This window comes from Protopterus annectens, chromosome 12.part0 (genome assembly GCF_019279795.1).
Source record: "Protopterus annectens isolate FY-2018-M chromosome 12.part0, PAN1.0, whole genome shotgun sequence".
Lineage (NCBI taxonomy): Eukaryota > Metazoa > Chordata > Ceratodontiformes > Protopteridae > Protopterus > Protopterus annectens.
In genome coordinates this window covers 199,759,565-199,786,981 of record NC_056746.1, presented here as the reverse complement: position 1 = coordinate 199,786,981, position 27,417 = coordinate 199,759,565, and the positions used below count along the sequence as shown (strand labels likewise).

Genomic DNA, 27,417 nt, shown 5'->3' with positions numbered 1-27,417 from the left:
TCTTTCTTGTGATGCTTCAAAATTTGGTCTTGGTGCAGTCATTCTTCAAGAAGGTAGACCAGTAGCCTATACGTCCAGAACTCTAATCCAAACTGAAATACACTGTGTGCAGATAGAGAAAGAACTCTTGGCAATTTTGTTTGCATGTTCGAAGTTCCATGATTATAGTTATGGTAGACCTATCCAAACTGATACAGATCACGACCCTCTAGTCACTATTTTGAGAAATCCTATGCATACAGCTGCTGTCAAGACTGCAAGGCATGATGCTGAAATTGCAGAAGTATAATTTCAGTCTTGCCTATACGAAAGGCAAACTTCTTTATCTTGCTGATACTTTATCCAGATTGCCCAGAAATACCACTGAACAGCATGAAAATGAGAAACTTGATTTTGAAGTCATGGAAGCAAGAAATTTTCTTCCACATGTCTTGATGAGCATAGAAGTCATACAGCATCAGATCCAGCTCTTCGGAAGCTCAACCACTTTATCAGTCAAGGATGGCTGTCAACGCAATCTTATTCAATAGACTTGCAATGTTATTTTGTTTGACAGTGGTATCTTTATGAAAGGTCCAAAAGTGATTGTCCCAAAGTCTTTACTGTTTTGCATTGTGGCCACACAGGAACTGATTCTACTAAAAGAAGGGCGAGAGGACTAGTATTTTGGCCTTCTATGTCACAGGACACTGAGAGAGTACTTTCATGTTGTTCTTTATGTAATAGTACTAAGCCACATCAGCAGAGGGAACCACTTCACCTTAACCAGACACTACCTTGGTTGACAGCTACAGACATTTTCGAGTGGAATGGTCAAATTACTTGGTGTTAGTAGACTTAATTCAAATTCATTCAAGACTGACCTACGTCCTAATCTAGCATCTAGTACTGTCATTACTATGATGGAGTAATTTTGCAGTGCATTGTAGTCTGCACAAAGTTATTTCTGACAATGGTAGACAGTTTACAAGCCATCAATTCAAAAGATTTGTTGATGAGTGGGACCTACAAATAGCCTTGAGTACCCAAAGTCAAATGGTTTGGCAGAACATGCAGTTCAAAGTGCAAAACAATTACTAGAGAAGTCCAAATGAGACAATAGTGATGATTTCTTGAATTTCTTGAATCTCAGAAATGTTCCTCTTGATAAATATCTTGGCTCTCCTGCACAGAGACTTCTTTCGAGACAAACCAGAACCACAGTACCAATTAGTAGTTCATTATTGGCTCCATGTGTCAAGAACAAAAGATCAAATTAGATCAAATTAAAGAAGTTCTTCCCCCAGAAGTCCTATTATGATAAGAACAGCAAACCATTGAATCCATTCCGAGAAGGGGAGATAGAGAGGATGCAGGCGTCCAAAGGTTTTGATTAGATCGGTGCCATGAAAAGTCTATGTCCAGAGCCAAGACTGTACAATGTGGAATCGCAAGGAGCAGAATTTAGGCAGAATCAAAAACATTTGATCCTGGTGTCCAAGCCTATATTGCAGTATCATACCTGTGAGAAAGACTGTGCATCTCAGAGTGAGTTATCCAGCCTTCCAGTTCCAGAGGATGTTCCAGTAAATATCCCTGCTCCTGAGCAGAATCCCAAAACCCCTGAAACTGTTTGTTTACAAAGACTGTCCCTGTTGCTAAACTCTGTTCTGATTGTTATATCACTAAATCAGGTCGCATTTCCAGACCATGTTCCAGTTACATGGCAACTTGGACATAACGACATGAATGTTGTATTTATTTTTATTGTCTATACCATTGCATATTTCTTTTGCATGTCATTGTATTGTGGATAATTCATTTAAATTGGGGGGATGTAGAACAATATGTGTGTACACCTTTAAGAAGCTTTCTAGGAGCTTGCACAAGTGTATAAATACTGAGCACGTGCGAGCCTGACTTACATTTTGTAGTAAGCTGTTGAGATGTAAGCAGGTATATCTTGTGTAGTCTGTCAGTTAATCAGTTCATTTATATTTTGTACTGCTGCTATCCATGCTGATGTGTTTTTGTGTAATAAAGAATGTAAACTAACTACCCCACCTGTTTGTCTTAATTGGGAAACGAGATGAGCGAAAACTCTGATGCTTAATGTGCAGTAAATGTCTTTGGTAAACTTGCCTGATGGGATAGGTACATTCACATAAACATAAAGTGGTAAAGTAGATGTAGCTGCCACTGGGCCAATGGATGGGAAATCAGAAGTTTACCCCAGGTCTGACACCTATGTCTCTGATGAACAGAGGTAGCCATTTAATCATGGCCTAACATACACCTCTTAAAACAAAGTGTAAGATACACTAACTCGTGGCATACATTTGGGTTGTATGGCTAGGCTTATAAAGGCCACAGTGGTCATTAGCATAGCAAACACCTATGAACCTAGAAACCAAAGTTTCTTAACGTTCAAAGCAAATGTCTTTCTGATAATATTGCAGTGACCGAAATAATAGTGTAAAGACACTTTTTATTCTGGTGCAATGATTAATTGATTAATGCACAATGCAAAGTGAATTTCCTTTATGTGTAATGTAACTGGATAAAACCTGGAATAATGTCATTCAACCAACATTTGTAGTGCAACAGCATCTGTGACCCATCCTCCATATCATAGGAACCTTAGGCAAATCACAGCTACCACCACATTAGTAGCAGATAGTGTACAAGGTCTGCATCGCCCCCAAGTGAGATAATTTATTTTGCTGAACTGACCAACATACCAAGTCTGTTTACATTTTGATTTTGATTTAACTGAAAAGCTGAAAGTAGAGCCAAATAAATGTTTTATAAACTTATGACATTAATCCTACAAAACATTATCTAAAATGAAATTTGTTTTTATGAATTGTTGACTGATGTAGGATCCAGTATGAATCCTTCCCAGACTCAGAAATAAGCTTTTTTTATTTTTAGTAGAGCCTTATATTTGTAAATCGAAAGTAGAAGCAATATGTTTACCTGATGCACTTCATCTACGTAGCTTTGATTAAGTTCTGAAGGCCTTCTCTTCAGGCTGCTTGTAATCCTTGGTACTTTAGAAGAAAGAGGAGAAGATTTTAGAAAAATGTCTATCTGTATATCAGTATATCTATGTCATATAGGAAGTTGCAGTTTGACACGGCACATTTATTAGCAAGTATAAATATATACTTGATTTAAGTAATTTGCAAACATCATTAAAATCATATTAACAGTCTGTACAACAAAATGATCAGAGCAAGGAACATATTAGGATTAGAGGGAAGATGAAAGAGGGACAGTGAAGGGATGGAAAGGGTGATGAGAGATGGTAGCAAAGAAGAAAATGAAGAGACGGTTTACAACAAAGGGGAGGGAGTGAAAGAAGGGAGAGGGCAGGGTGAAATTAAAGAAGAACAAAATTAGGACACAAGGCTGATGAACAGGTGAGCTTTCATATAGGAGCGAGGAAGATGGAATTATCATACAGAAGGGAGATAAGTGCATAAGGATGAGGAGAGAACTGATGAAGACCAGCTGATAATGCAGTAACACAGTTCAAGGAGCAATTCTTAGAAAGATTTTGTCTGATGGTCTACTTGAAATATACCTACAAGATTTTGCCTGATTAATATAGGCAACTGTTCCCTTGTCTTCAGCATCAGTGCTTCTCCTACAATTTATTTATTTTATATTATTGTACATTTGTTAACCGGGCTGGTCCAACTGGATATATTTCCATTTTCAGCAGAGGCCCGGGTAGAAAAACTCCACCGTAACATTCAAAAGTTTGTAATGCACAAATATAAGAGAAAAAATTATGATAAAAATAATGAAAGAGCAGTAGTTACAAAGTCATACTATTTGAGCAACACAACATTCAAAAAGAATTTTATACACAAATATAAAGAAAAAAAATTAAGTTAAAAATAATCAGAGAGCCTTAGCTAAAGAGAAGTATGCTAATTGTGAAACACAAAACCTAAAAGGAATAAGACACTCTTACATTAAGATATGTGAGGTCTTTTACAATATGTTCATAGTTTAATTCATCTCCTATTTGTAACAATAATTTAAGACAGTTACTACTACAAAAGGGTAAGCAGTATTAATTGGTGAGGGGAGGCAGTATAGAGAAAATGGCAAAAGAGAAAGACAATTAGTCAGGGTAACAGCATGAGCATAACCAGTGTATTTTAAGATGTTGCTTGAGCCTTTGTTTAAAGAGCGGGAAGGAGTACAGTTAGATCTGATGGCAACAGGTTCCAATATTTTCCAGCAGTATTAGAAAACAAGGAGTCACCTGCCAAGTTATTAGACTTGCTAATGCTAGCCAGTAGTTTAGTGGAAGAGCTTAAGGAATTTAAGTTTGTATAGAGGATAATAAGGTTAGAGAGTATCGGTGTGTTGTTAGGTTGGTAGAATATCCTATGGACAATGGTAAGTTGGGAAAGTATCAAAATGTTTTTTAGTTCAAGCCAGTCTAGCTGCTGTAGGTTCAGACAGTGGTGAGTTCTAAATGGGTTCCCAGTGGCAAACCTGGCAATATTGTTATAGGAGTTGGCTAGTTTAGTGAGATTATTTTTCTTTAGGTTAGCATATATGGGGGAAGCATAAAGAAGAGTAGAGATTAGATGGGATTGGGCAGTTGGAGTTCTGGCTGTTGGTGTTAAGAAGGGTTTTATTCTATATAGGGAGCCCAATTTTCTATTTACGGTTTTTATTGGGTTATTTTTAGGATTATCAAATGTAAGGTTATTGTCAATTAAGACTTCTAATAGTTTGGTGGTAGAGTCGGGGGTTATAAGGGTGCCATTATTTGATTTGATAGAGAAATTGATCGTGGGGGACTTGCTGTTAGGTGTGAAGAGTAAGAGCTTGTTTTTTTTGGCATTCAAAAGGAGGCAACGTTTTAAGAACCATGCCTCGACTGAGTTAAATACTGTCTGGGTTAGGGATTGTAGTTCAGATGTGGAGTTGGCAGAACATATGAGCGTGGAATCATCTGCATATTGTATGCAGGTAGCTTGAGGGATTGCTAAGTGAAGGTCGTTAATGAATAATGGGAATAGAAGTGGACCTAGAATGGAACCCTGAGGGACTCTGAGGGAGACTGGTAGGTGGGAAGATAGTTTATTCTCCCAGAGGACTGCTTGTTGCCTGTTGGTAAGTTTGGAGTTAAACCAGAGAACAGCCTTGGTGTCTAGAGCAAGGGATTCAAGAGTTTTTAGGAGCAGGGGGTGGTTGACCATGTCAAAGGCTTTTGACAGATCAATAAAGAGTGCTGATGAGAGGATGTTGTTATTACGGTTTTTATTGATGGAGTCAGTGAAAGGAGGGCTGTGGTGGTACTATGAAATGGCCTGAAGCCATGCTGACAGTTAGCTTGTATATTATGTTGGGTTAAGTGGTTAATTAGTTGATGGTGAATGCATTTTTCCATAACTTTTGCCAAGGGTGATAAGAGAGCTATAGGCCTGTAGTTGGAATACTCATTGGAGTTAGTAGTTTTAAATTTAGTGTACTATAAAATGTTTAAGACAAGATAATGGAGCTATTATAATAATAATGGGAAAGATGCGAGTAGGATAAGCTTACACAAAATTACTTTTGACATTTTAATGATAAAATCAAATAAAACTTATTTTCCAATAAATAGGAGTGGAGATGGAATAAAAGCCACCATTTTATGAAGAACTGCTGTTACTTGTTGCCTTTTGTGCATAACTTTATAAAAAAAAAAATACAAGCTTTCCTTATTATAATAGTAAGTAAACAACATTTTATTTATAAATCAGTTTTATGAAAAGAATTATCAGAGTTCAATCGCAGATCTAAAGATTAAGCATTTCTTACCAGAAGTTACAGGCAGATCTGTAGGTCTCAAATTATTCTGTACTCTTCTAGGAATCCTAGATCTTTTTTTTAGTTCAGTTTCCATTACAGTAACAAATGTTTCTGCAAAGCGATGATGTCTATTCCTCCTTTGTAAAGAATTTGACAAGTTAGTGCTGTAGAAGAAATAGCAGTTTGTTTTTTCAGTGAGTGATTCCATATCTGTTACAGAATAGCAAGTATAACAGTAGACATAAAACACAAAATTTGCCTTCTAGCAATGACATTCCTGTAACTGCTTCCAAATTAGATTTACTTGTTTAAGAAAACTCCTCTGTTTTAACGAATAAAGGAGTACACCAGAAATTAGTCAAACTGTTAACTTTTTTAAATACATCTTCCTATATGGCAAATGTAACTTCAGCTTTGTATAAATGGCAAATCAGCCACTGAGAGGTGGGAATGGAATCTAAAACATAATAATGAAAGGCACTGTGACAGTCCAATTTTTGCAAAATAAGCATCTGCCACTAGTGATGACTGTGTGTTTGAAGCCCCAGCCTTTAATTAATGCCGCAATGAACATAATAAAGCATCTCGGCAAATCTACTTGATTCAGTATCTTTGCAGCAGTATATTTTACAGCTTTAAAATTCCAGTTTATTTTAAATTGCAATCTAAAGCATTCACAGCCACATCTCAAAAAAGTAAAAATCTTAAAGTAGTAAAGACTTCCACTGAACATACATCATCCTAATATCAGTTATCCTCAAATGAAAAACCATGAAGTGTATATAATGTTCTGTAAGCTTAAGCTTTACAGTGATCTTCAAGTACCTGTAAAAAAAAATGCCAGGACAACTGAAGTCATACCCAGTAAATCCTGTCATCTGTATACAAAATGCTTGCCAATCAGAACATGCATCAAATGTTCAGTAACCTTCAACCCAAATATGGATAAAGCAGAGTACAAAGTGTCTGAGATGTTATCAGTAGATATTGGTCAGGTGGTAGTACAATACCAGGATTCAGAAATGACTGTTACTACATTTGCAGTCAGGATTGAAGAGCTTCAGCACTTTGTGCTTGGTAGATGAGTTTTCAGCATTGAGAAATTAATGCTGAGACTGCTTTCTCAGTTTTTTGGCTCCTCATTTTGCAGCAGAAGATTCCGCTCTCCTTTTTTGTGCTCCTCTAGTTGCAGTAAATTAATATCCTTTACCTGCTCTTCATACTGGAGTAGAAGACTTTTTTTTGTCCTCAACTTTTAGTTGACTGGGCACCAGATCAGGATGCTATTAAGCCCCATTATTGGTTATTTTCTATTGAACTGTCCAGTAATTACTGACTGGTTTTGGCTATTATTTGGTTATTATGACAAGATGATGTTCAGATTAATACACACCACTTCTTAAGCTCACACTTAAGTTATATACCAGACCGTCAGAAGCATAACTAAGGTGAGTTGAAGGATTCAGTTTCCCCCGGTGCCAGGTGTTAAGGGAAGCGATTGGCAGATGCTATCAGTCAGTAGTGCAGTCCTGGCATTCACTTCTGTGCAGGCATTGTCATGTTGTTACAGAAGTGAATTTTAATACTGCTGTAGTACTTTTGTGGTCAGGAATGAAGTGCCTAAAATTTAGAGTTGAGAGGTGTCAGATCAAGAAGATGCACAGGGTATGATATGAACCAGCTGTGGCACTGCAGATCATGTTTCCTTCTCATCAGTCATACTGTTTGCTACATTTTTACAAGCATTAAACTACTTTTGTTTTATTTAAACATCTCTATAATCCCTTTAGAGGTTTTATTTGTGCAAGTAAACATATAGTTAGCAGTATTTACATGTTATAAACAGTACTAAAACTTTTGTTGTTTTCTTGGCATGTATTCCTATCATTTTAGCCTTACTTATTTAACTCAGGCCTTATTCTAAGAAATTCATTTAAGCCTGGAGGTGCACTTGCCCCCAGACTATTGCTGCCTGGACAATTTTGTCCTGTACTAATTTCATCTCTCCCCCTCTTTCAGGCACTTTGGCTTTTTCTAATACAGAAAAAAAAATCTTTCAAGGTTTACACATATGGTGGAATGCTTAAAAAAGTACCATAATTCTCTTTCATTTTAATATTCTATATGTGGATCTGAATACTTCGTTCTAACTTTCTTCCTGCTCCTCCCAAGATTTCATTTTAAAGATATTGCTTCCTCTTTCCACCACAGTGAGGGTTCCTTCCTCATCAGGGGCTCAACCCCCAGGTTAAGAAGTCCAAAGATGTCTGGGAGTCCAGGAGACCATTGCCCATGCGGTCCTCCTTGGAACCTCCACAGAAGAAAGCAAAGTCTTCAGAACCGACCTGCTTAGCTCTGAGCTCTCTTAACCCCTCCTCTCCTCCACCTTATTCCTCCTCTGAAGCTATGGGACCTAGTGGTTTTCACCTGGCGTCGGCTCCAGCTGTGTCAGAGCCCAGGCTATTTTCTGCTGGTGCCTTCTAGAATATCTCCAGTCCATTTTTACGGAGATCTCTCTGCCCTTGCTCCTCAGTTTCATCTAGGTCTTCCTGAAGCCTATCCTCCAGGGATGTGGGTAAGCTCATGAGGCAGTTCCTGAAGACACCGATCTAAATGGGGCTTTGTGTCTTCCCCGTCTGCATCCAGATCAGTGAGGCTGTCCCCATTCCAGCCTGTAGCTCCTTCTCCAATTCACCCTTCAGTTTCAAAGTTGTCATTTCCATTCGGTCCCTGTGCCGGAGTGTAGGAGCCGATACAAATTTTTTCTTTGCCTTTGCCTCCAACATTCTCCCCAACTTGCTTGGCTCCGAGTGCTTCGATTCCAAGTGTGTGTCGGAGCCATAGCATTGAGATCAGTTCCAGGGTGTTGACTTAGACTCCGAAGGTCTCTGAGCCATCTCTTCCTCATGGGGCCTTGGCCTTCGACAGTTCGGCTCTAACCCCCCCCCCCCCTCGGAGCAGGAGGCCCTTTCGTTCCGGGAAGTGTCTGCTCCAGTGGCTTCGGCACCCATGAGATAGTTCCAGGTCGTTTGGTGTCCTTCTGCATTTGAGGTGGTGGAGAGGGTTCTCTCTGTTCCTAAGAGACCCTTAGCACCTACTGCAATGGAACCTCCCTTGGTCCCACTCTGCAACTGTGCCCGAGACCGCTGAACTACCATATGGACAGCCGATCCCAGAAAGTCTCCACACTGTTCCCTCAGTGGATCCCCAAGATTCTTCTGATACCTCCCCAGAGCGTCCTCCCCAGTAGGTCCTTTGGAAGAGATCATGTAAAAGGAGGCATGTGGATTCCCCTATGAAATCCCTTACCACAGATACTGACTTTGAGGAAGGCAAATGTTCTCCCAAATCTCCACCTGAAAGGTCTCCTTCAGAGACATCCTTGAAATCCTTCACCAGAAGGGTGAATGGTTATCCCAAACGCCTTTACCAGGAGTTGGTGGTGTTGGAAGCTTTCCAAGTGTGCTGATAAAATTTTGAGTACCCCAGCTGGCAAACAATTTTTGTCCAAATTAATCCCAGTAAATGCCTTGGTTGTGGTGGCAACAACCAAGAAGGAGCCTGTTCAGGGGAGTGTTTCTGTCCACCTCTGAATAGAGAGTCCCGGGCTCTGGACAGATTTGGTAAGAGGATCTATGCTTCACCTACCTTTGCTCTTTGGGCATTGGGCTACCTCTCTCACTTTACCAAGCTACAAAGGGACTTAGTTAAGGAACTTTCTAGCTCGATCCCAGGGTCTGTACCTTCCGAGGATCGGGAGTCTGTTGCTTCTAGTTTGGCCACGCTACATTCCCTAGCTAATGCATTCATGAGGCTCATCTTTCATACTGTGGAGAGTATCACAAGGGCAGCTGGTTCAGGCATTGCCATTAGGCGCCATGCCTGGATGAGTCTGTGTGATTTTGCGGAGCCTTTCAAACAGTCCTTTGTTAATGCCCCCTTTGATGGCTCCACCTTGTTTGGGCCTGTGGTACATGACACCTTGACCAAAAGTGAAAAAGATGGTAAGACCCTGTCTGCCATCAGGATCCCATTTTTCTACTCCACAATGGACCTTTTTTAGGAACCATAGCAGCAGTAAGAAAATGTGGTTTCAGAAGTCGTAGGGCCCTTTCCAGGACACTCAGGGAAACTTTTCCCCCTGAGGCAGAGGGGGTTATAGTCGAAATGGTAGATGCTGCCCACGCAGCCAAGGGGGTCTGCAAAATCAAGGATTGTAGGAACCTCCCCCAGACAAGTGTTTCCAGCAGTCCTGAAGGGTTGCCAGACTGTTGTCCTCTGGAAGCAGCTGGGGGACTATTTTCCTTGCACTCAGAAGTCTGAGAGGCCATCACACATGGCATATGGGTGCTAAGGATCATATCCAGATAATACTTCATTCCCTTTTCTGACATTCCCGAACAAAAAATTGCCTCCCTGATGTTCCATCCAGTCAGAGAGAGGGCACTGCCCACAAAATAAGAAAGTTACTGGAAAAAAAAAGTGTCATCCAAGCAGTCCCCCCAGTCAAGTTAGATCGGGTGTTTACTCCATATTCTTTTTATTGCCCAAAAAGACAGGGGATCTGCCGGGGCAGTATTGGATCTCGCATACCTGTACAAGTCATTGAAACACACCAAGTTTAGGATGGTCATGATTCAGTCCATCTTACCCCTCATAAAGATGGGCAATTGGATGTGCTGTGTAGACCTCAAGGATGCGTGCTACCATATAAAGATGGATAGACGCTCTAGGTCCTTTCTATGTTTCAGGCTGGGAACCAGTCACTGCCAGTTTCAGGCACTTCCATTTGGTCTCACCACTGCCAGGCATCTCCTCCTTCAGGGCTGGGATTACTTCCTCACTCTAGCTTCCAAATTGGATGTAACTATAAATTGGCAAAAGTCTCACCTGGATCCAGTTCAGACCACAGACTTTATAAGGGCACATCTCGACACAAGGGTGTCTCACATTTATCTTGCACAAGAAAGGGTACAAAATCTGAGGTCACATGTCAGTCAAATCTTATCTGCTCTGACACCCCCAGCCACTCTGATTCTGCAGACGTTGGGTTCCATGACAGCAATCATAACCCTTCTCCCAATGGCACGTTTTCATATGCATGTTTTGCAGTGGACCCTAGCAATGCAGTGCTCTTTTCTCAGAAATCCCTTGCATCTTCTCATAAAACTATCTCATGTTTGCATGGATTCTCTCCTTTGGTAGATCCAGTCAGCGGAGGTGACACTAGAATGACCATTTGTTCGCCCCTCCCCAGCCACAACATTGACCACAGACACCTCTCAGTTTGGGTGGGGGGGCATTGTCTGGGCCAGATAGTCCAAGGTATGTCGACACCCCAAGAGACCAAGTTGCATATCATTGTCCCCAAGATGAGAGTGATTCTTCTGGCTTTGCAAGAACTAGACCGCTTTTTTCCTCAGGAGACTTGTGCGATCCAGATAGACATGTCAGTGGTTTGGTACCTCAACAAACAGGGAGGAGCCAGGTCTTATTCCCTTTGTCTAGAACCAATGAGGTTTTGTCCATGGGCAATTTCTTCAATCCACTTTTTGGTGGCAATGTATATTCTGGGATAGTCCAACATCCTAGCCAACAGACTCAGCAGAGTTCTGCTGATGCCTCATGAGTGGTCCCTGAATCAGTCTATGACAGAGGAAATCTTCCAGAAATGAAGTTGTCCTTGCTACAGCCTCTTTGCGTTCTACCCTCAATAACAACTGCAGCAAGTATTTTGCCTTGATCCCTCCTCAGGGATAGTCACCCAGGGACATTCTAGTTCATGGTTGGCCCTCCGTTCTACTATATGCCTTTTTCCCATCTCCACTTGAATCCTAAGTTTCTTCAGAAAGCTTTCAAGTTGCGAAGCAAAGTAATCCTCATTTCCCCCTTTTGGCCTTGACAAACCTGGTTCACCTTTCTTTGGTCTGATCTGGTTTGCCCCTTGATGACGTTAAATCAGAGTCTGGATTTATTTTCTCACCCGTCAGGACATCCATATCCCAACATTCAGGCCCTAAAATTAACCGCATGGTTTCTCCACTTCCAGTGATGGCAAGATCTTCCAGGCTTTCTCCAATCTGACATATTTTGATTTAATCACATAGAGCCTCCACTCACAAGATTTGCAGAAGTAAGTAGAAAAGATTTCCCCCTAGGGTGGGGCAGATTTTACAGCTCCAGTTTCAGTTGTCCCAGACTTTCTACCCTTTCTTTTCAAGGAAGGTGCTAGTTACGCTACAGTCAAGTTGCAGTCTGCTGACATTTCCAACTTCTATTCTGGTATTGATTCAGCATCTGGCTTCTTTTGTGTTATGTAAGGCTTTTCTTAGGGGCACCTTTTTGCTACAGTCTCCAGTCAAGGACCCTACACCCCTTGGGATCTTACTATAATTTTGCAAGCTTTGATCCATCCTCCCTTTTAACCTTTTGTACTGTAGATCGAAGATTCCTTTCTTGAAAAACTCTTTTCCTAGTAGCTATTACCTCGGCCAGGAAAGTGTCTGAACTGCAGGCTCTTTCCATTAAGTTTCCATACTTGCTTTTTCATAAAGACAGAGTTACCGTATGTACAAATAACTTCTTTTTTACCCAAGGTGGCTAAAGAGAAGAGACAAACATTAACCAGCCCATTGATGTTCCAGTCTTCTTCCCTCAGTATAACAACAAAGGAGAATACACCTTACACATACTTGATGTGCATAGACAACTTGGATTTTACATCCATAGAACTAAATCCTTCAGGAAGTGCGATCAGTTATTTGTCTCTTTTTCGAATGCCAGGAAAGGTAACGCAGTGACCAAAGTTTCTTTAGCTAGATGGTTGAAAGATTGTATTGCGTTTATCTATTCTTCAAAGACATTTCTTTACAAGATTCGGTAAGGGCACATTCTACAATGTGCATGACCATGTCTCAAGCTTTTTAGTGTTTTGATTGAGGATATTTGTGCTGCTTCTACTTGGTCAAACTCTCATGCCTTTGTCAACCATTACAAATTGGTTTTGGTATGCAGGAGTAGAAGTGCATTTGGTTCTGCTGTACTGTGAAATATCCTTCCTTAATAGCCACCCTATATTATGTTAGCTGGGGACTCTGTCCCTCAGGTTAATGGTATGAGTTAGAGAACATCAGATAAAGAAGTTGTTTTCTTGCCATAACGTTGTATCTGTGTTGTCCAACTTCATTCCTTAACCTTCCCACCCTCTTCTCCCTATCCAAGTATTCAGGAAGCCTAGTAGAAGTTTTTACAGGAATTATTTACCTTGATTGAGTTCCTGATGTCCTTTCCTGTTGTTGGGAGATATATATTTATATAGTTAATTTCATTCATCTTATATTATAGTTAAATTTGGTTAGCAACACATTTTTTCTGGTGCACAAACTCGATCTGAGGTAGTGTGGGGGGAGTGGGGCATTGTGGGTAGGTAGAAGGAGCTCAAGTTTCAATTCTCGAGCTGTGAGAAGGCAGCTGATCAGTTCCGAGGGTCAGAACCGAGTCCTTCAGGTTAGTGTAATGAAGCTGGACAACACAGATGCAATGTTTTGGTAAGAACATGACTTCTTTTTTTTTTTTCAACAGTTAATAAAAGCAGCAGTTATGTCTAGCTTGCACAGCCAAGGAAATGGATCTGACTTAGAATGTCAAAGAATGGAAAAAGATAAGAGAATGACATATGGGACTGAAAACTAGGAGAGACAAAGCTTGTTAAATTCCATGACAGAGAGGAAAGGGGCAAAATCAAACACAAACATAATCATGTAACAGGTTGGTCGGAATCTGTAAATCAAGTAGAAGTACTGAATGAACACTTCACCTTGGCCTTCTGAATGAAGAAACCAAAATATCTATGATGTGGAATGAGGCATAGACTGGGATATTTTTAAGTACAGATGTGCCAAGAAACGCAAAGTTTAGTAACATGTAACAGTCGCAGATTAAAACGCATAGGAGACATTTATGAGATAGGAAAAATAGTAAGAAATTCTTTAAAAAATAACAGTATACTAATTAAGTATTCTAATAAAATTTGCAGCAAAACAGATGAATTGTTCATCAAGAAGAGTGATAAATCACACAACAGTAATTAAAAGAAATATGTGGTGAACAAACCCAAGGCAACCTGAGACCACAGAAAATATACTCCAAAGGTATTCCAAAAAACGTTAAATGTAAATGCTTTTGCAGTGCTGCTGACTGCTTCATCAAAGTTCAGTTTAATCAAACATACTATTCAAAAAGCCATAGACCAATAAAAACAATACGTTCTTCAGCAAGTAATAAACAAGTGTTGATCAAAATCCGCACCCCTTCAGAGCAGTAGTGCCAATTTTCTCATAAAAATACGTAATAAGTAAAAAAAAAATGAAGAAAATTACTTATTTAATGTATTTTAAAAAATCAGTGCACTAGAATAACTCATTGTTTATGGAGTTTCCTTGCTTTAAGAATAGGTTTAATGCAAACCTTATCATTAAGCCCCTTCCCTCTAGTGCCTCTCATCCTAATAATCCATTTTAACTCTACGCTTTCTACCGTATTCCTGATGTCCCTCTAGTAGCTACAAACATGTTGCACAATATAATGCTACACACACATTTAGATTCAGGGTGATGGGGGTGTTGCAGATAGCTCAACAGGAAGGATTTGTTCAACATGTCTTTCTTTTAAATACTAATTAATTGCTTTGAGAAACAAAAATGACACTTATCTAGATGCCATAAATCTAAAATGAAAAAAGGACAATGTAAAAAGTGTAGGCTGTAAGGTATAAATCAAGGTTAATTGTGAAAACTACAGGAAGTGTCAGGAAAAGAAACACGTTTTCTCTTAAAGTTAAATGAAAAACTTTTTCATCTTGCATATAAATGAATCTTAATGCTAAATAGAATAAAATTGTCTATTTTGTAGCTGTAATGGAAACAATGGTTCACAAAACATCCCTGTAATGTTCTTTTAAAGAGAGCTGTTATGTCACATAGGAAAATTTGAATTAACACAAAAGAAATAATATTCCTTAGGACTGCCTAATATATTTTATCCTTACCTTAAGAATTGCTTCTTCAAAATATTCAGTAACAAATAGAAAAACTCATTCCTTCGGAACGATTGCTTCTGCTATGAAACTAAGTGGTTTCTAGACTAAAGTCTGATATTTTGTGCTTTTTCCAAGCATTTTCTTCTTATATATGAGACTCTTAATTCTAGAACTGTTTCTCACATTTTAAATTATGATGAAGTTGATGATGCTTCTTGCTTCTATGACATCACTAAGTTAACACCTCACATTGCTTACATCAGCCTTTATGTGATAACAGATGCATCTTAACTGCTGTGTCACTTAAGCACATAAAGCAGCAGGAGTTTCTTTCAAAAAGTGTATGAAAACGCATTAAGAAATTGTTTACCTAGTAAAGTTTATGGCCTATGTCCAGCAACACAATATGCAAATAAATTATATTTTTCCTTTTTGACTATTGCGGATAAGGAGTGTATAGCTCTGTAGACAAAATCTGACACAGCTGTGAAAAAGTGATGGTTGAGGCAGTATAACCAATAAAGGGCTGAGGTAGGCCGAGAATTACTTTATACTCCTGCCAGTCTTCCTAGTAGTGCCTAAACAAGACAGGTCTTGAGTCCACATCTGAATCTGTGTAACAGCTCTGCTCATGAGTTCCATAACATTGCAGGCTAGACTTTCAATCCAGGACAGTATTTACAATATATATATATGTGTATATATATATATATATATATATATATATATATATATATATATATATATATATATATATATATATATATATACATACATACACACACACGTACAGATGTGTGTGTGTATATATATATATATATATATATATATATATATATATATATATATACATGTACAGATATAGATATATATATATCTATATATACATATACATATATATATATCTATATATACATATACATATATATGTACAGAGCAACCCGGTACGTAAAAATCAACTGCCAATCATTAGCAGACCGGAGTTTCTGCTGTGGCGACCCCTAACTGGGAAAGCTGAAAGTCACAGCAACAACATGTACAGATATATATATATATATATATATATATATATATATATATATATATAGACATATATGTATGTACAGATGTATGTATATATACATATATATATATATGTATATATATCTGAATGTATATACATATATATGTGTGTGCGTGTGTGTGTGTGCATATATATATATATATATATATATATATATATATATATATATATATATATATATATATATGTCTGTGTGTGTGTGTGTGTGTGTGTGTGTGTGTGTATATATATATATATATATATGTCTATCAAAATGATGAAATTCATTTGCTCTAACGTTCATATGATCAACCCATATGGTCGACACATGAATATTAAGTAGTTCATTTTGTCGACAGGAAGTGCATGGAGATTACCTGTCGACATTATGTTGCAAACAGGGCAAGGATTTTCCCTTGTCTGCACTGATGTTCTTCGTGTTTCACTGTTGCAGTCATCACATTTGGGTTATCTGCTTGCAGTAGCCCTCATTCGGCCTGATTATCAAAGTCTTGGGTCCTGCGTCGGTTGCTTTTTCATCTTCCATGACATCAGGTAGTCAGGGGTGTAAGGCATGCAGCCGACACCAATACCCCAGTCTTTCTTGCCGTGCGGTGCCAGAAGCAGTTCGCAAGTGCCGGTTTCGTTTTCGAGTTTTAGAACCAAAGTCTTCCAGCTAAAGCTAAGTACCCCGTTGGGGAAACTTTTTCTTGCTCTAAACCGATGTCAATTAAAAGTCAATAATTGTATTTCTTGTGGAAAGCAAATACCTCATAAAGATTTTCATTCGTACTGTAATCCTTGCCTATGCCCTGACCACGACGTGCCTTATTTAAACCACAAACTATTTGTTGTCAGTACATTTTCGCTTCTAAATATTTTGGTGCTCTGTTCAGTTATCCAGATATGTCTTCGGTATGTCACCCGACTACTGACATTCCGAAAAAAATGCAAAGATAGAGACAGGCTGCCTAGGTCCAAAGCTGTCAACGGCGCTTCCCCTAAGCTAGTCGCCAGTTCGCCGGTACTCAGTGAGGCGCTTTCGCAGCCCCGGATACCCACTACTTCACATTCGTAGGCCTCTACTGAGACCCATTCAGAGTCCGGTATGCCGCAAGATGCTTCAACTGGGGAACCTGCGGATGTCTCTACCTTGGATGGGTCCGGAACCGCTGTGCAGGCACCGGCTTCTGAGGGTATAGTCAGGCCTACTGACTTGCATATTAAACTGACGCCGTCTTCTTCTAGGCCTAAAACGCAAACCTTGCCTAGGAAACAGACGCCCAGACCGCATGATCAGGCCTCTATGCTTAAAAAACAAATGATAAGAATGGCTGAAGACCTTGTTACTTTAATCAAGGGAGGCCAACCTTCCCCCTCTAAGAGACCTAGGACTGAATTTGCTTATGATACTTCTGACCAGGATTCTGAAATTTCTGTCTCCTCTGATGACCAGGATTTACCCTTATCTACCTATGAGGATTCTGATGCAGAGGACTCTATTCCCTCTGCTTCACCCCCAGAGGATTTTTCTTTTGGTGAAACCTTGCATACTCTTAGGGAACATTTTCACTGGGAAAGCCAGGACTACTCTGGTTCTAAAAAGAGGATTAGAGATTTTTTACTCCTGCCCCAACACAGGCCTTTAGCTATCCCTCCTGTGCTGGACATTGTTGACTATGCCTTTTTGGAATCTAGCTTAGCCCCTGACTCTTTACCTCCTGCTCCCAGAAAACCTGATCGATATTACAGGGTTCCTGATTCTCATAAGTTCCTTTTTAAAAATCCTACTGCGGACCCTGAGACAGTTTCACAGGAACCCAAGGGTATTAAGGCTATTACAGCCAAAAATCTTACCCCCTCTGATAGAGATTCCAGGGCCCTGGATAGATGGGGTAAGAAGGTATACACCTCTGCAACCTTGGCCATCAGGGCCTTAAATTGCCAGTTTTGTATGTTAAAGTATCAGCAGCATATTACTGGATTGCTTAAACAGAAAACAATGTTGATTCATGATTGTGCTGAAAATAAGGATTTACAGGATTTAATGCATTCTGCTGAACAGGTTGGAAAACATACTTTGCAATGTGGTTTTGATTCACTAGAGGTATGTTGCAGGGCTGCTGTCACTGGGTCTGTACTTAGAAGGCATGCTTGGCTTAAGGAACAGTCTTTGCCAGATCATGTTAAAACTAAATTGCTGGATACTCCCTTAAATCAGGACCACCTGTTTGGCAACAAAACAGAAGAAGTTCTTAAAAAGATGGAGGAAAAAGCTAAATCTATGCAAACTGTTAAATATGTCTTATAGCCTTCTAGATTTAGTAGGCATTAGACCTCAAAAAATTGGTCCTTTCCTGCCTCATTCAGGCCTTTTCAGTTCAAACCAGAACCAGCAGAACACCCAGGCTTCAGTCCCAGGGTACGCACAGGACTAAGCAGTGGGGGGCTCCCACTTCCAAATCAGGGGTAAACTGTCTCAATGACTTAACTTTAAAACTCCCAAGCACTTCTCAACTGACTGCCCCTTTAGGGGGAAAGATTGCTCTGCAAGCAAAAAACTGGGAACTCATTACCCAGGACAAATGGGTTTTAAACATAGTTTCCCAAGAATACAGATTTCACTTCCACAGGCTCCCAACCCCAAATGGTTTGCCAGACCTACCCCCAAATCAGTGGGCAGGGGCTCAAAAGCAAGTACTTTCTTAAAGGCTATTCAGACTGTACCAGAAGAGGAAAAGGGGCAAAGTTTCTACTCAAGACTTTTCCTGGTACCCAGAAAAGACAACTCATGGCGTCCTATCGTGGATGTCTATACTAAACACCTTTTTGGTGATTCCAAAATTCAAGATGCTATCTCTTCAGTTTCTTCCCATGATAGGTAAAGATGCCTGGTTGGCAACACTGGATTTAAAGGAAGCCTATCTGCACATCCCAATCAGGGAATCTTGCAGAAAATACCTACGCTTCAAAGCAGGCTGCATGCACTATCAGTTCTCTGCACTGCCCTTTGGCTTATCTACTGCGTCCAGGGTATTCACAAAGTGCCCAGCTCCAGTCATTGCATTTTGCAGGCAAAGAAATATTCAAATATACCCATAATTGGACGATTGTCTAAATTAGGCAGAAAGCCAGGACATACTTCTGAATGATCTGGCATTTGTACAAAAGGTGTTAACTTGTCTGGGGTACACCATAAATGAAAAGAAATCACATCTGGTACCCTGTCAACAAATTATATTCCTGGGAGCAAGCTTGAACACGACTTCCCAGATGGCTTTCTTCACGGCAGAGAAACAAATTCATTTGACAACTTACTTCAAACTAGTGGCCACAAAAACCCTGCTATCTGCAAGGCAAATACTGCAAGCCCTGGGGTTCATGGCCTCGTGCATTCTACTAATTCCATATGCAAGACTGCATATGAGGAAACTACAATGGTATCCATAACGTTCCATGTTTGTTGTCCATCTCTCCTTAATTCTTACATCCCACCTTCCCCCAGCCTATGGCTCCTGGAGGACCAAGAGGTTATTTCACTGGGCAAGTGTGTTCTCTGACCTTCTTCTTTGTCTTCATAAAATATTGTAAAAGTATCTTGGCTAACTGGAGTTATCAGCAAACAAGGTCAAGCTTTGCTGGAGCATGATGGGATGGGGATTCGGCTTTGAGCCAGTGGGGGACCTCGAGCTTTGGTATGCGGCCGAGTCGGAACCGAGGATCGGTTCTGAGCCCAACCGGTAAGAATTAAGATGAGATGGACAACAAACATGGAATGTTATGATGAGTACATAACTTCCTTTTTTTTCCATGAGAGAAGGTTTGGGGGGGATGTTTGGTCATTTTTTTGGGTTGATCATGACTTGAGTGTTATGATGCCAGGATCAGTGGCTGTTAAAGCTACCAAAGCAATTGGAGGTGTACCATGTTGGCAGATGTGCAAATGAGAGTGGAATCATCTGTGTATTTTATTGGGGTAGCCTGTTGTGTGGAAATATAGAGTAGTGAAAATGTTAGAGGCAGGGACCCTTGTGGTTCACCGATGGCGACTGGGAATTAAGGAGACCTCAACCTCATTACCACAATCAACAGAACATGCTGGAGGGACAGGTTCATAACCCAGAGACTGTCAGTGCTCTGGAATAGACTTCCCATACATGTCAAGCAGAGCACCTCACTGGCCCTGTTCAAGAGAAATCGTGATGAGTGGATGGGAAATAGAATGTTCACCCTGGGGATCACTCCAGTGGCTGTACTTGATAGAGGCACTGGGAACTAACGTCAGGTGGCACAATGCCAGGGCACTTCTATGGGCTAGGCTTGTAAAGGCTCCCGGGCCATTAGCCTAGTATACAGCTATGAACTTATAAGTGTTAGAGCTTGAAACCAAGAGCTTCTGGCTACCTTAGTAATACAGCATAGTCCATACTCTTAATTAAAAGCAAGAGTTCAATAAAAGCAGATCATATGAACCATCCATTTTACATGGCCAAGAATTTATCTGCAACTGTGCAGATTCATTGAGTATGTTATTACCTGTTCTAATATCCTGGTGTGCTCACATAGTTGACTGTAAATTATTTTTCAAGTAATTTTGATTGGACATAATAGAGTCTTCAGTTACAAAAGAAAATTTCTTAAGATAGGGATGATCAGGGAATGTTTAATTTGGGCTATACTGATGATGAACAAGAAATTGAAAGTGTGTACAAAGATTTGGCTGCTTGACAAATGGCAGTGCAAAGGAAAGAGGGTTGAATACTGTTTGGATTAGAGTTAGTTTTGTCTAGCTTTTTAAGTTAATCCCTTGCTAATTCGGGGTGGAGTGAGTGAAGCTTTGCAAGTGTATTGCTGTTAGATGATACTCTGTGGCTGTTAGGTGAAGTACTAGTATGTTTTTGAAATGCCTATAGGAGGCATCCGTAATGCACAGTGGTTTAACTGGATTTCTTATAGAAGATATATGTTGGTATATTTTAATACTTTCATGAACTGTTTAGATTGTGATGCTGTTGCAGGTTTTCCCCCTTTTGTGCATTGTTTCTGGGGATGATGAGTCCTTCATTAGTCTGTCTCTCTCATATACACACATATATATATATATATATATATATATATATATATATATATATATATATATATATAGTTATCTCCTTCCATAATTTCCAGACTTTATTTCTAGATTTAGGAAGGTGTTTCAGGGTCTCTGTAATCTAGGGGTGTACCTTAAATATTTTTTTTTAGTGGGAAATGCTTGTGTAGGGTGGGTTTAATGCGGGAATTAAATCTATGTATGCATGCAAAGCATGCCTGTTTGCTGCTCTGATAGACAGGAACCACTATGCAAGGTTATTTAGTTCATCTCTTACCTGTTTTAATTTTGGAAAGAATCGTATGTTACTGCTGATGTAAGGCCAGCTGTTTGCCTTTGCCTTTTGATGATGATTAATACAGGGGCCCAGATTTCTCCCTTCTCCATCTTTGGGTGGTAAGGTTGAAGTCTTGGCACTTATGGCAGCACTTAATATTATGATTCTCACTAAGCATCAGATAAAGTGCTAGTGCTGACCACAAGAACATTTGGAAGTTTGTTTTTTTTTTGGCGCTGAACATGGGAAGTTATCTACAATGAATATTAGGATAGAGATCAAACTATGCGAGCACTAGAAAAGAAATGAATTGTACATGGCACGCTGTTTTTGCCCAACATATGACATTGTGGAATCCACTAACAAAAGATTGAGCTGTCAAGACAGAAATGCAATAAGAGGAATTTTTCTAAGCTAGGGATAGCAGGAAAGGAAACATCAACATTTATGCAGTACATCTTGTTTATGTTCTTACAATTTCTGATCATTTTAAGAAACTGGATCTGAAACTCATTACTAGTTAACTCTGAATACATTATTTAATTGTTTTGGGTATTTTGTTTTTATGTGTGATTTAAAAATGACATGTATGCAGTGTATTTCTTGGTATCTCAAGTAAGATCTTGGCAAAAGCCGTAGAAAAGCAGTATGCGATAACTTTGTATAAAATTAATTGTGTGCACCTTTTGTTTCAGGTGGTGGTGATGGCAATGCTTTGTACATTGATGCTGACTTGAACCATGGAAGAACTTCTCACTGTAATACTTTCAACAACCAGCCTTTGTGCAGTGAGACATTCCAGATTTCCATTCTGGAGGTGTGGGGCTTCAAGGAATCATTAAACAGTTAAATAACAAGTGATTCATCATTACACTAGTTAATATATCCTTCACAGAACACATCATAGTTCACTTCAAAAAGCTACAATGGACCAGGCAACATTGCCTTGAAAGTAACTGTCGCTGGGACCACTACTAAACAGTACAAATTTTCTCCATTACATATAAAAGGCAACTAGGAAATGCAATTTGTCTTAAATTTCTTTTCCCCAAGGGCATGTTTCCTCACTCAGATTTAGATAATGTTGGTGTAAAAGCACACTGAAACAATTTGCACTAGCTAGCTGAAATATTCTGATTAAAGAAGTAAAAAGCACATATCGAGAGCACAGACTTTGACATTCACATTTCTTAGTATCAGAATAGTGTTGCTTGTAAACCCTGTTACTGTTCATATAGAGTCAGTATAATACTAGACATGCTGCTGGGTTTTTCTTTGGACAAATAGTTTGGAAAAATGTGATTGCAGGTTGAATTCTGTCAGCAGGATGAAACTGCAGTGAGTGAAGTGCTGAACAACAAACTGTACATAACCTGCCTGTGCCACAACTTTGCCATATATCTTTGGGGAGCACATGCTACTGAGAATCAGCTAGTGGCTGTGGATTAGCAGCATATTTCTGCAGAACTCAGCAACCTTGCAGTCTGACTTCCATCCAGTCATGCTTCTTGCCAATCAAGAGGGGTTATGTGGCAGCAGGTGTTGTATGAGTCTTATAAAGGGAAAAGGAGTGTGCCAGGTACTTCGGAGGCATTGAGGCCTTTCTTACTCCAGACTGCTTCGTCTTTTAAAACTATGAACCTCTGTATGGGAAATGTTGCATGCTCACCTTTTTGTGTGACTCTTGGATCCTCTTCCTGATTTGGGAAGGTGCTACTGTAACTTCATATTGACTCATATTTGTGACCATATCAGACACATTTTATTTGCAATTAATATTAAGGCTTTTTCTTTTGCACATAGATACTTGATGAGATGGGTTCATATTATAACACCAAACGCTGAAAACAGCGAACGGTGTTACATCGACACATATTCAGCGAATGCTGAAAATGTCGAAACCACAGAACAGCGATTTCTTTCCTAGGGAAAGAAATCACTGTTCCAACCCCCCCAAAAAACATTAAATACTTCTAAACACATGCACACATACCTTAACCTTAATTATAACCCCCCCCAAAAAACAGTAAACAACTAAATACACATATGCACGTAACCCAACCATACATCTAACAACAACAAAAAAAAAAAAAAACAGTAAACATTTTAAAACATATGCACTTACCTTAACCCTGACCCTAAGGTCAGTAACTCTTGCACATTTACATAAACAGTTCCAAACACAAACATATTTACCTTAACCCTAATCCTACTCCCCAAAACAAAAGTAAACAGCTAAAAACACACACACACATAACTCAACCATACATCTAACACAAAATAAAAAACAGTAAACACTTTCATACATATGCACTTACCTTAACCCGCACCCTAACCCTAAGGTCAGTAACTGTTGCACAATCACGCTCGGGAGCTATACTGGACAAGGGACCACACTACACTCCAGAACAGGCAAAGCAACAAAGCGGTCAAGTGACTTCTTTCCCAGGGAAAGAATTCTCTGAACAGCCGCTTCGCTGTTTTGCCTGTTCGCCCTACATGTGTCGACGAAAACGCATTTGACAAAATGCATTTTCTTCGTTCTAATATGAACCCGATGAGACAATATTGTGCTGTATTTCTGATGGCATTGTGTCTATTATATATGCAGTAAGGGCTTCAAAATTTCAGTTTGCAAGTAAGAGTTGACCATCTTTCTTTAGTCAGAGCTACATTTAAAAGGAAGAATGTATCCATCTCCAACAAGTACCCGACACTGATATCAACAAACTTCCTGTAACGTATGTACCAAAGCTCCTCCTTCCTTGCTGTACAGAGTTCTTTTGACAATGTAAAAGTATTTATTTGTTCAAGGATGTAGAAAAAGGTTAACTGAAATGCACATAGCTCAGTTGCACATACAGTTTCATTTCTCTGATAAGGAACTTGATAAGGATTTGTAAAGTGTTAAGGTTACCACCTAGTATGTGATTTTGTTTGGATGGGTGGGCCATGTTGGCACCTCATTAAGTAACACAAGTAGCCAGTGATTTGTTTGATGCTTGCACTTGTCATTCATGTCACACTTGCACCTTCTCACTTACCAGCATGATGAATGGTACTCGTTCTGTAGGATGGCTTTCATTTTTTTCTCTTTTAGTAATTTGCCTGTATGAACTGGGACCACAGGTAAACATGCCAACTTTGATTATTGGTTAAATCATGATGTTACTCAAGAGACATCTGTTGTAGGTGAAATACATGAATAATGCCCTTCATTTGTGGCCCTTTTTTAATACTGAGCTTCCCGGAATTATGAAACATTTGGATAAATATTTCTTGTATGGCTTCTTTTTTAAATCCTTCAGCTCCTCTGCCTGGACCACATGTACACCCCTGCCCCACAGTATCCCCCATTCCTTTTAGCCACTATTACAGTTCATTTCTCTTCTGTCTTATTTATTTACATTTTTTATCACGTCACTGTGGAGTAGACCATCATCTGCCACTGGTGCCACTCCTCAATCTCATTTGCTGATTCTCTCCTTACCCCCTCCCACTGGACCTAATCCAGAATTCTCCTATTGCATGAGAAGAAATTGAAGCATTCCACTGCAGGTTCATACTCACAGTCATAGGGAATTTTATTTATACCAGACCCATTTCCTAGGCCCAAAGCCAGATGTGAATCGAATTAAGGCTGTTATGCGCAGGAATATCTATCACTGTGTTCCCCCTGTATTTCTAAGGCATGGGATGCATACCCTAAACTTCACTCAAGGGTTTCATCCCTTCTATACCCCCCCCCCCCCACCCTTGCCCAGCCTTGATAGGCAAGCTGGTGAATTATTGCTACATTTCATATCTCCAACAATGAGAAAACCACTACTCTTAATCCAAAGAAGAATAGACATTACTTTTGTGCATGCAGTCTCCAAAGCCTAAATCTAGACTTTCCTTTTTTCATGTGGAGCCCAGTTATGGCCTAGATCTCCATCACAATTTCTGCCACTTTTACCCTATATGTTGGGATAGCAAGTCATTATTCTGTGACTTTAATTTGATGCCCTATAGAGACCTCACTTTAATCTTGCAGTGTTTTAGGCCTGCATTCTCAATCTGCTGACTTAACACTTTGACCCATGCTGCATCTCCCCTGTGAGCTAGATGTCATAAAACTTGGGCTTTGCTCGAGGAGACCCTCTGTCTACTTTAATGATAGTTGTTGCTATATCAGAAGAGATAAAGGTTTCTGTGCTGGAAATAGACATTGTGGAAAAGTCCTTTGACATAGGAAATCTACATAAGAGTGGCATATTTTGTCTCTCCTTTCCTTCAGTTGCATCTGAGCACGTCTGAAGAAGAAAGACCTGGATTTCATCAAGGTGGCTTTAATTGCAGTGAGATTTATTTATTATGTTAATTAAGTCCAGTCTTTGCTGAACATGAAAGTCGAAGTGAGCAAAACCTGTTTTCATTGGAGGCCCAGGGAGAAAAGTTCCAGCACATTACATTTCCATTAGATATGTGCATTACATTTCCATGTTATAAAGATTCGGACATTACATTTCCATTACATGTAAGAAACCCATTTTTATGCAATAGTGTATTATAGTAAAAAGTTATTTTAACAGTGTTGTCATAGGTTTATATTTGAAAAAATAGTGATAAAATAAATCTGTGTCATAGACAATAATAAATATAAGAAGTAAAACTTAGATTTGCTTGCATGACAAAGACAGGTTAGAGAGTAGTTACTTGAAATTTACAAGTGTGATATGGAAAATTGATTTATATAGATTTGGAGTTAAAAGAAAGCAAAAGATTAGTGGGGAGAGAGAGAGATTTTAGTTCTTTGAGTGTGTAAAAGAAGTTCATGTTAGGGCTGGCGTGTAATGGTGACACTAAAAGATTAGGAGAGTGATTGGACTATATTGGGTTAGTTCTAGAATAGAGGAAAACGATTAGCAGTTAATAGAGTTGTTGATTTCAGACCCCACCTAAGAAGAGCTTCCCAGTTTCTTATGCAGTCCATCAAAGTGAATGCAACAGTGGTTGGTTGGATTGGCAAGCTCTGTGGCTAGGCATGCTTTCCTAGTGTTGCGAGGTATCCTATTTTGGCTGCATTGTATTCCAGGACCATTAGAGTCTGATGACAAAGCTTCCATGTATCAACCTTCTCAAGCTGTGAGCAATGTTTTTGGCCTTACAGGTGTTGGAAGGTTCCTGAAGCCAGAGACACTAGTAGGATTATTCAGTCAATTGAAGGTGTAATATATGTGAAAAATCAAGTGAGGATGTACTCCATCCTTTACAGAAAAGGCATAATTTCTGGGAGTGGACTACCAGATATTGCAACTTTCTAGTGTCAAATATCAATACTCGTCACAGGCTCACAGCCACAGCAGTACACTAATATAAATGTAATGGTAGAACTATGGCATAAAAAGAGATACATTTTAATATGTCAGTGGAGACTAGTATTTGCCACTGCACGTTTGAATTTAAAAAATTGGGACCTGTAGTTATCTACATACTGTGTTATGCATTGACAAGCCCTGTTCTGAAATATCTGATTGGAGAAGGGACCCCAGCTGGAGATGGCATTGCACTTTATAGCAATGGAAAAGTAACACAGAACATTTTAAAATCATTCTGGAAAGCAACTCTTGGCCTTCCAGTACTTTTCTCACTGGTCTGTAGCTGTAACATTCTGTCTTGCATTTTATCAGACAACAGCACACATTTTAACAAAGCAACAATATTCTGTAATAAGCACAACAGAGAAATATTGCATCTGATGTTGTAATTGTTCATTTGTCCTTCACCTTTGGGACATGGTTCTGATCCTTGGAACTGGTGTGGCCATTGCACAGTTCTCACAAGCCAAAATCTCTCAGGCTAAGACTCTACCCACAATACCCCCTCTCCAGATTACCTCAGATCTCATTCTCCACTCTTGTCACAAGTCGTGTCAGCCAGAGTTTCTCACAGCTAAATTAAATTTTCATAGTTTTTTTTCCTAGAATTTCTTGTTTAATCTTATATTTACACACACATACACACACGTATACACACACACACACACACACACACACACACACACACACACATCTGTATATATTCTGTACTTCTACCCACCTTGTTGTTTTTCTGTCTAGTTTTGTCTTGTGTTTGTCAAGTGAGTGTGCTTCGTTTTACCTTGCAGTATTCTTTCCCTACCG

General features: G+C 39.5%; 1 protein-coding gene across 4 annotated transcripts in view; it reads left to right on the top strand.

Annotated features, from left to right (window-relative positions):
• TBC1D24 (TBC1 domain family member 24) overlaps nucleotides 1–22,408 on the top strand; it is a 526,383-nt gene extending 503,975 nt beyond the window's left edge. For all 4 annotated transcript variants that reach the window (XM_044089247.1, XM_044089249.1, XM_044089246.1 and 1 more), the window contains one exon: nucleotides 21,949–22,408. In XM_044089247.1, the coding sequence (XP_043945182.1) occupies nucleotides 21,949–22,103 (155 nt within the window). In that variant the 3' untranslated portion in view covers nucleotides 22,104–22,408. The remainder of the gene's footprint in view (nucleotides 1–21,948) is intronic.
• Nucleotides 22,409–27,417: the final 5,009 nt, after the last annotated feature.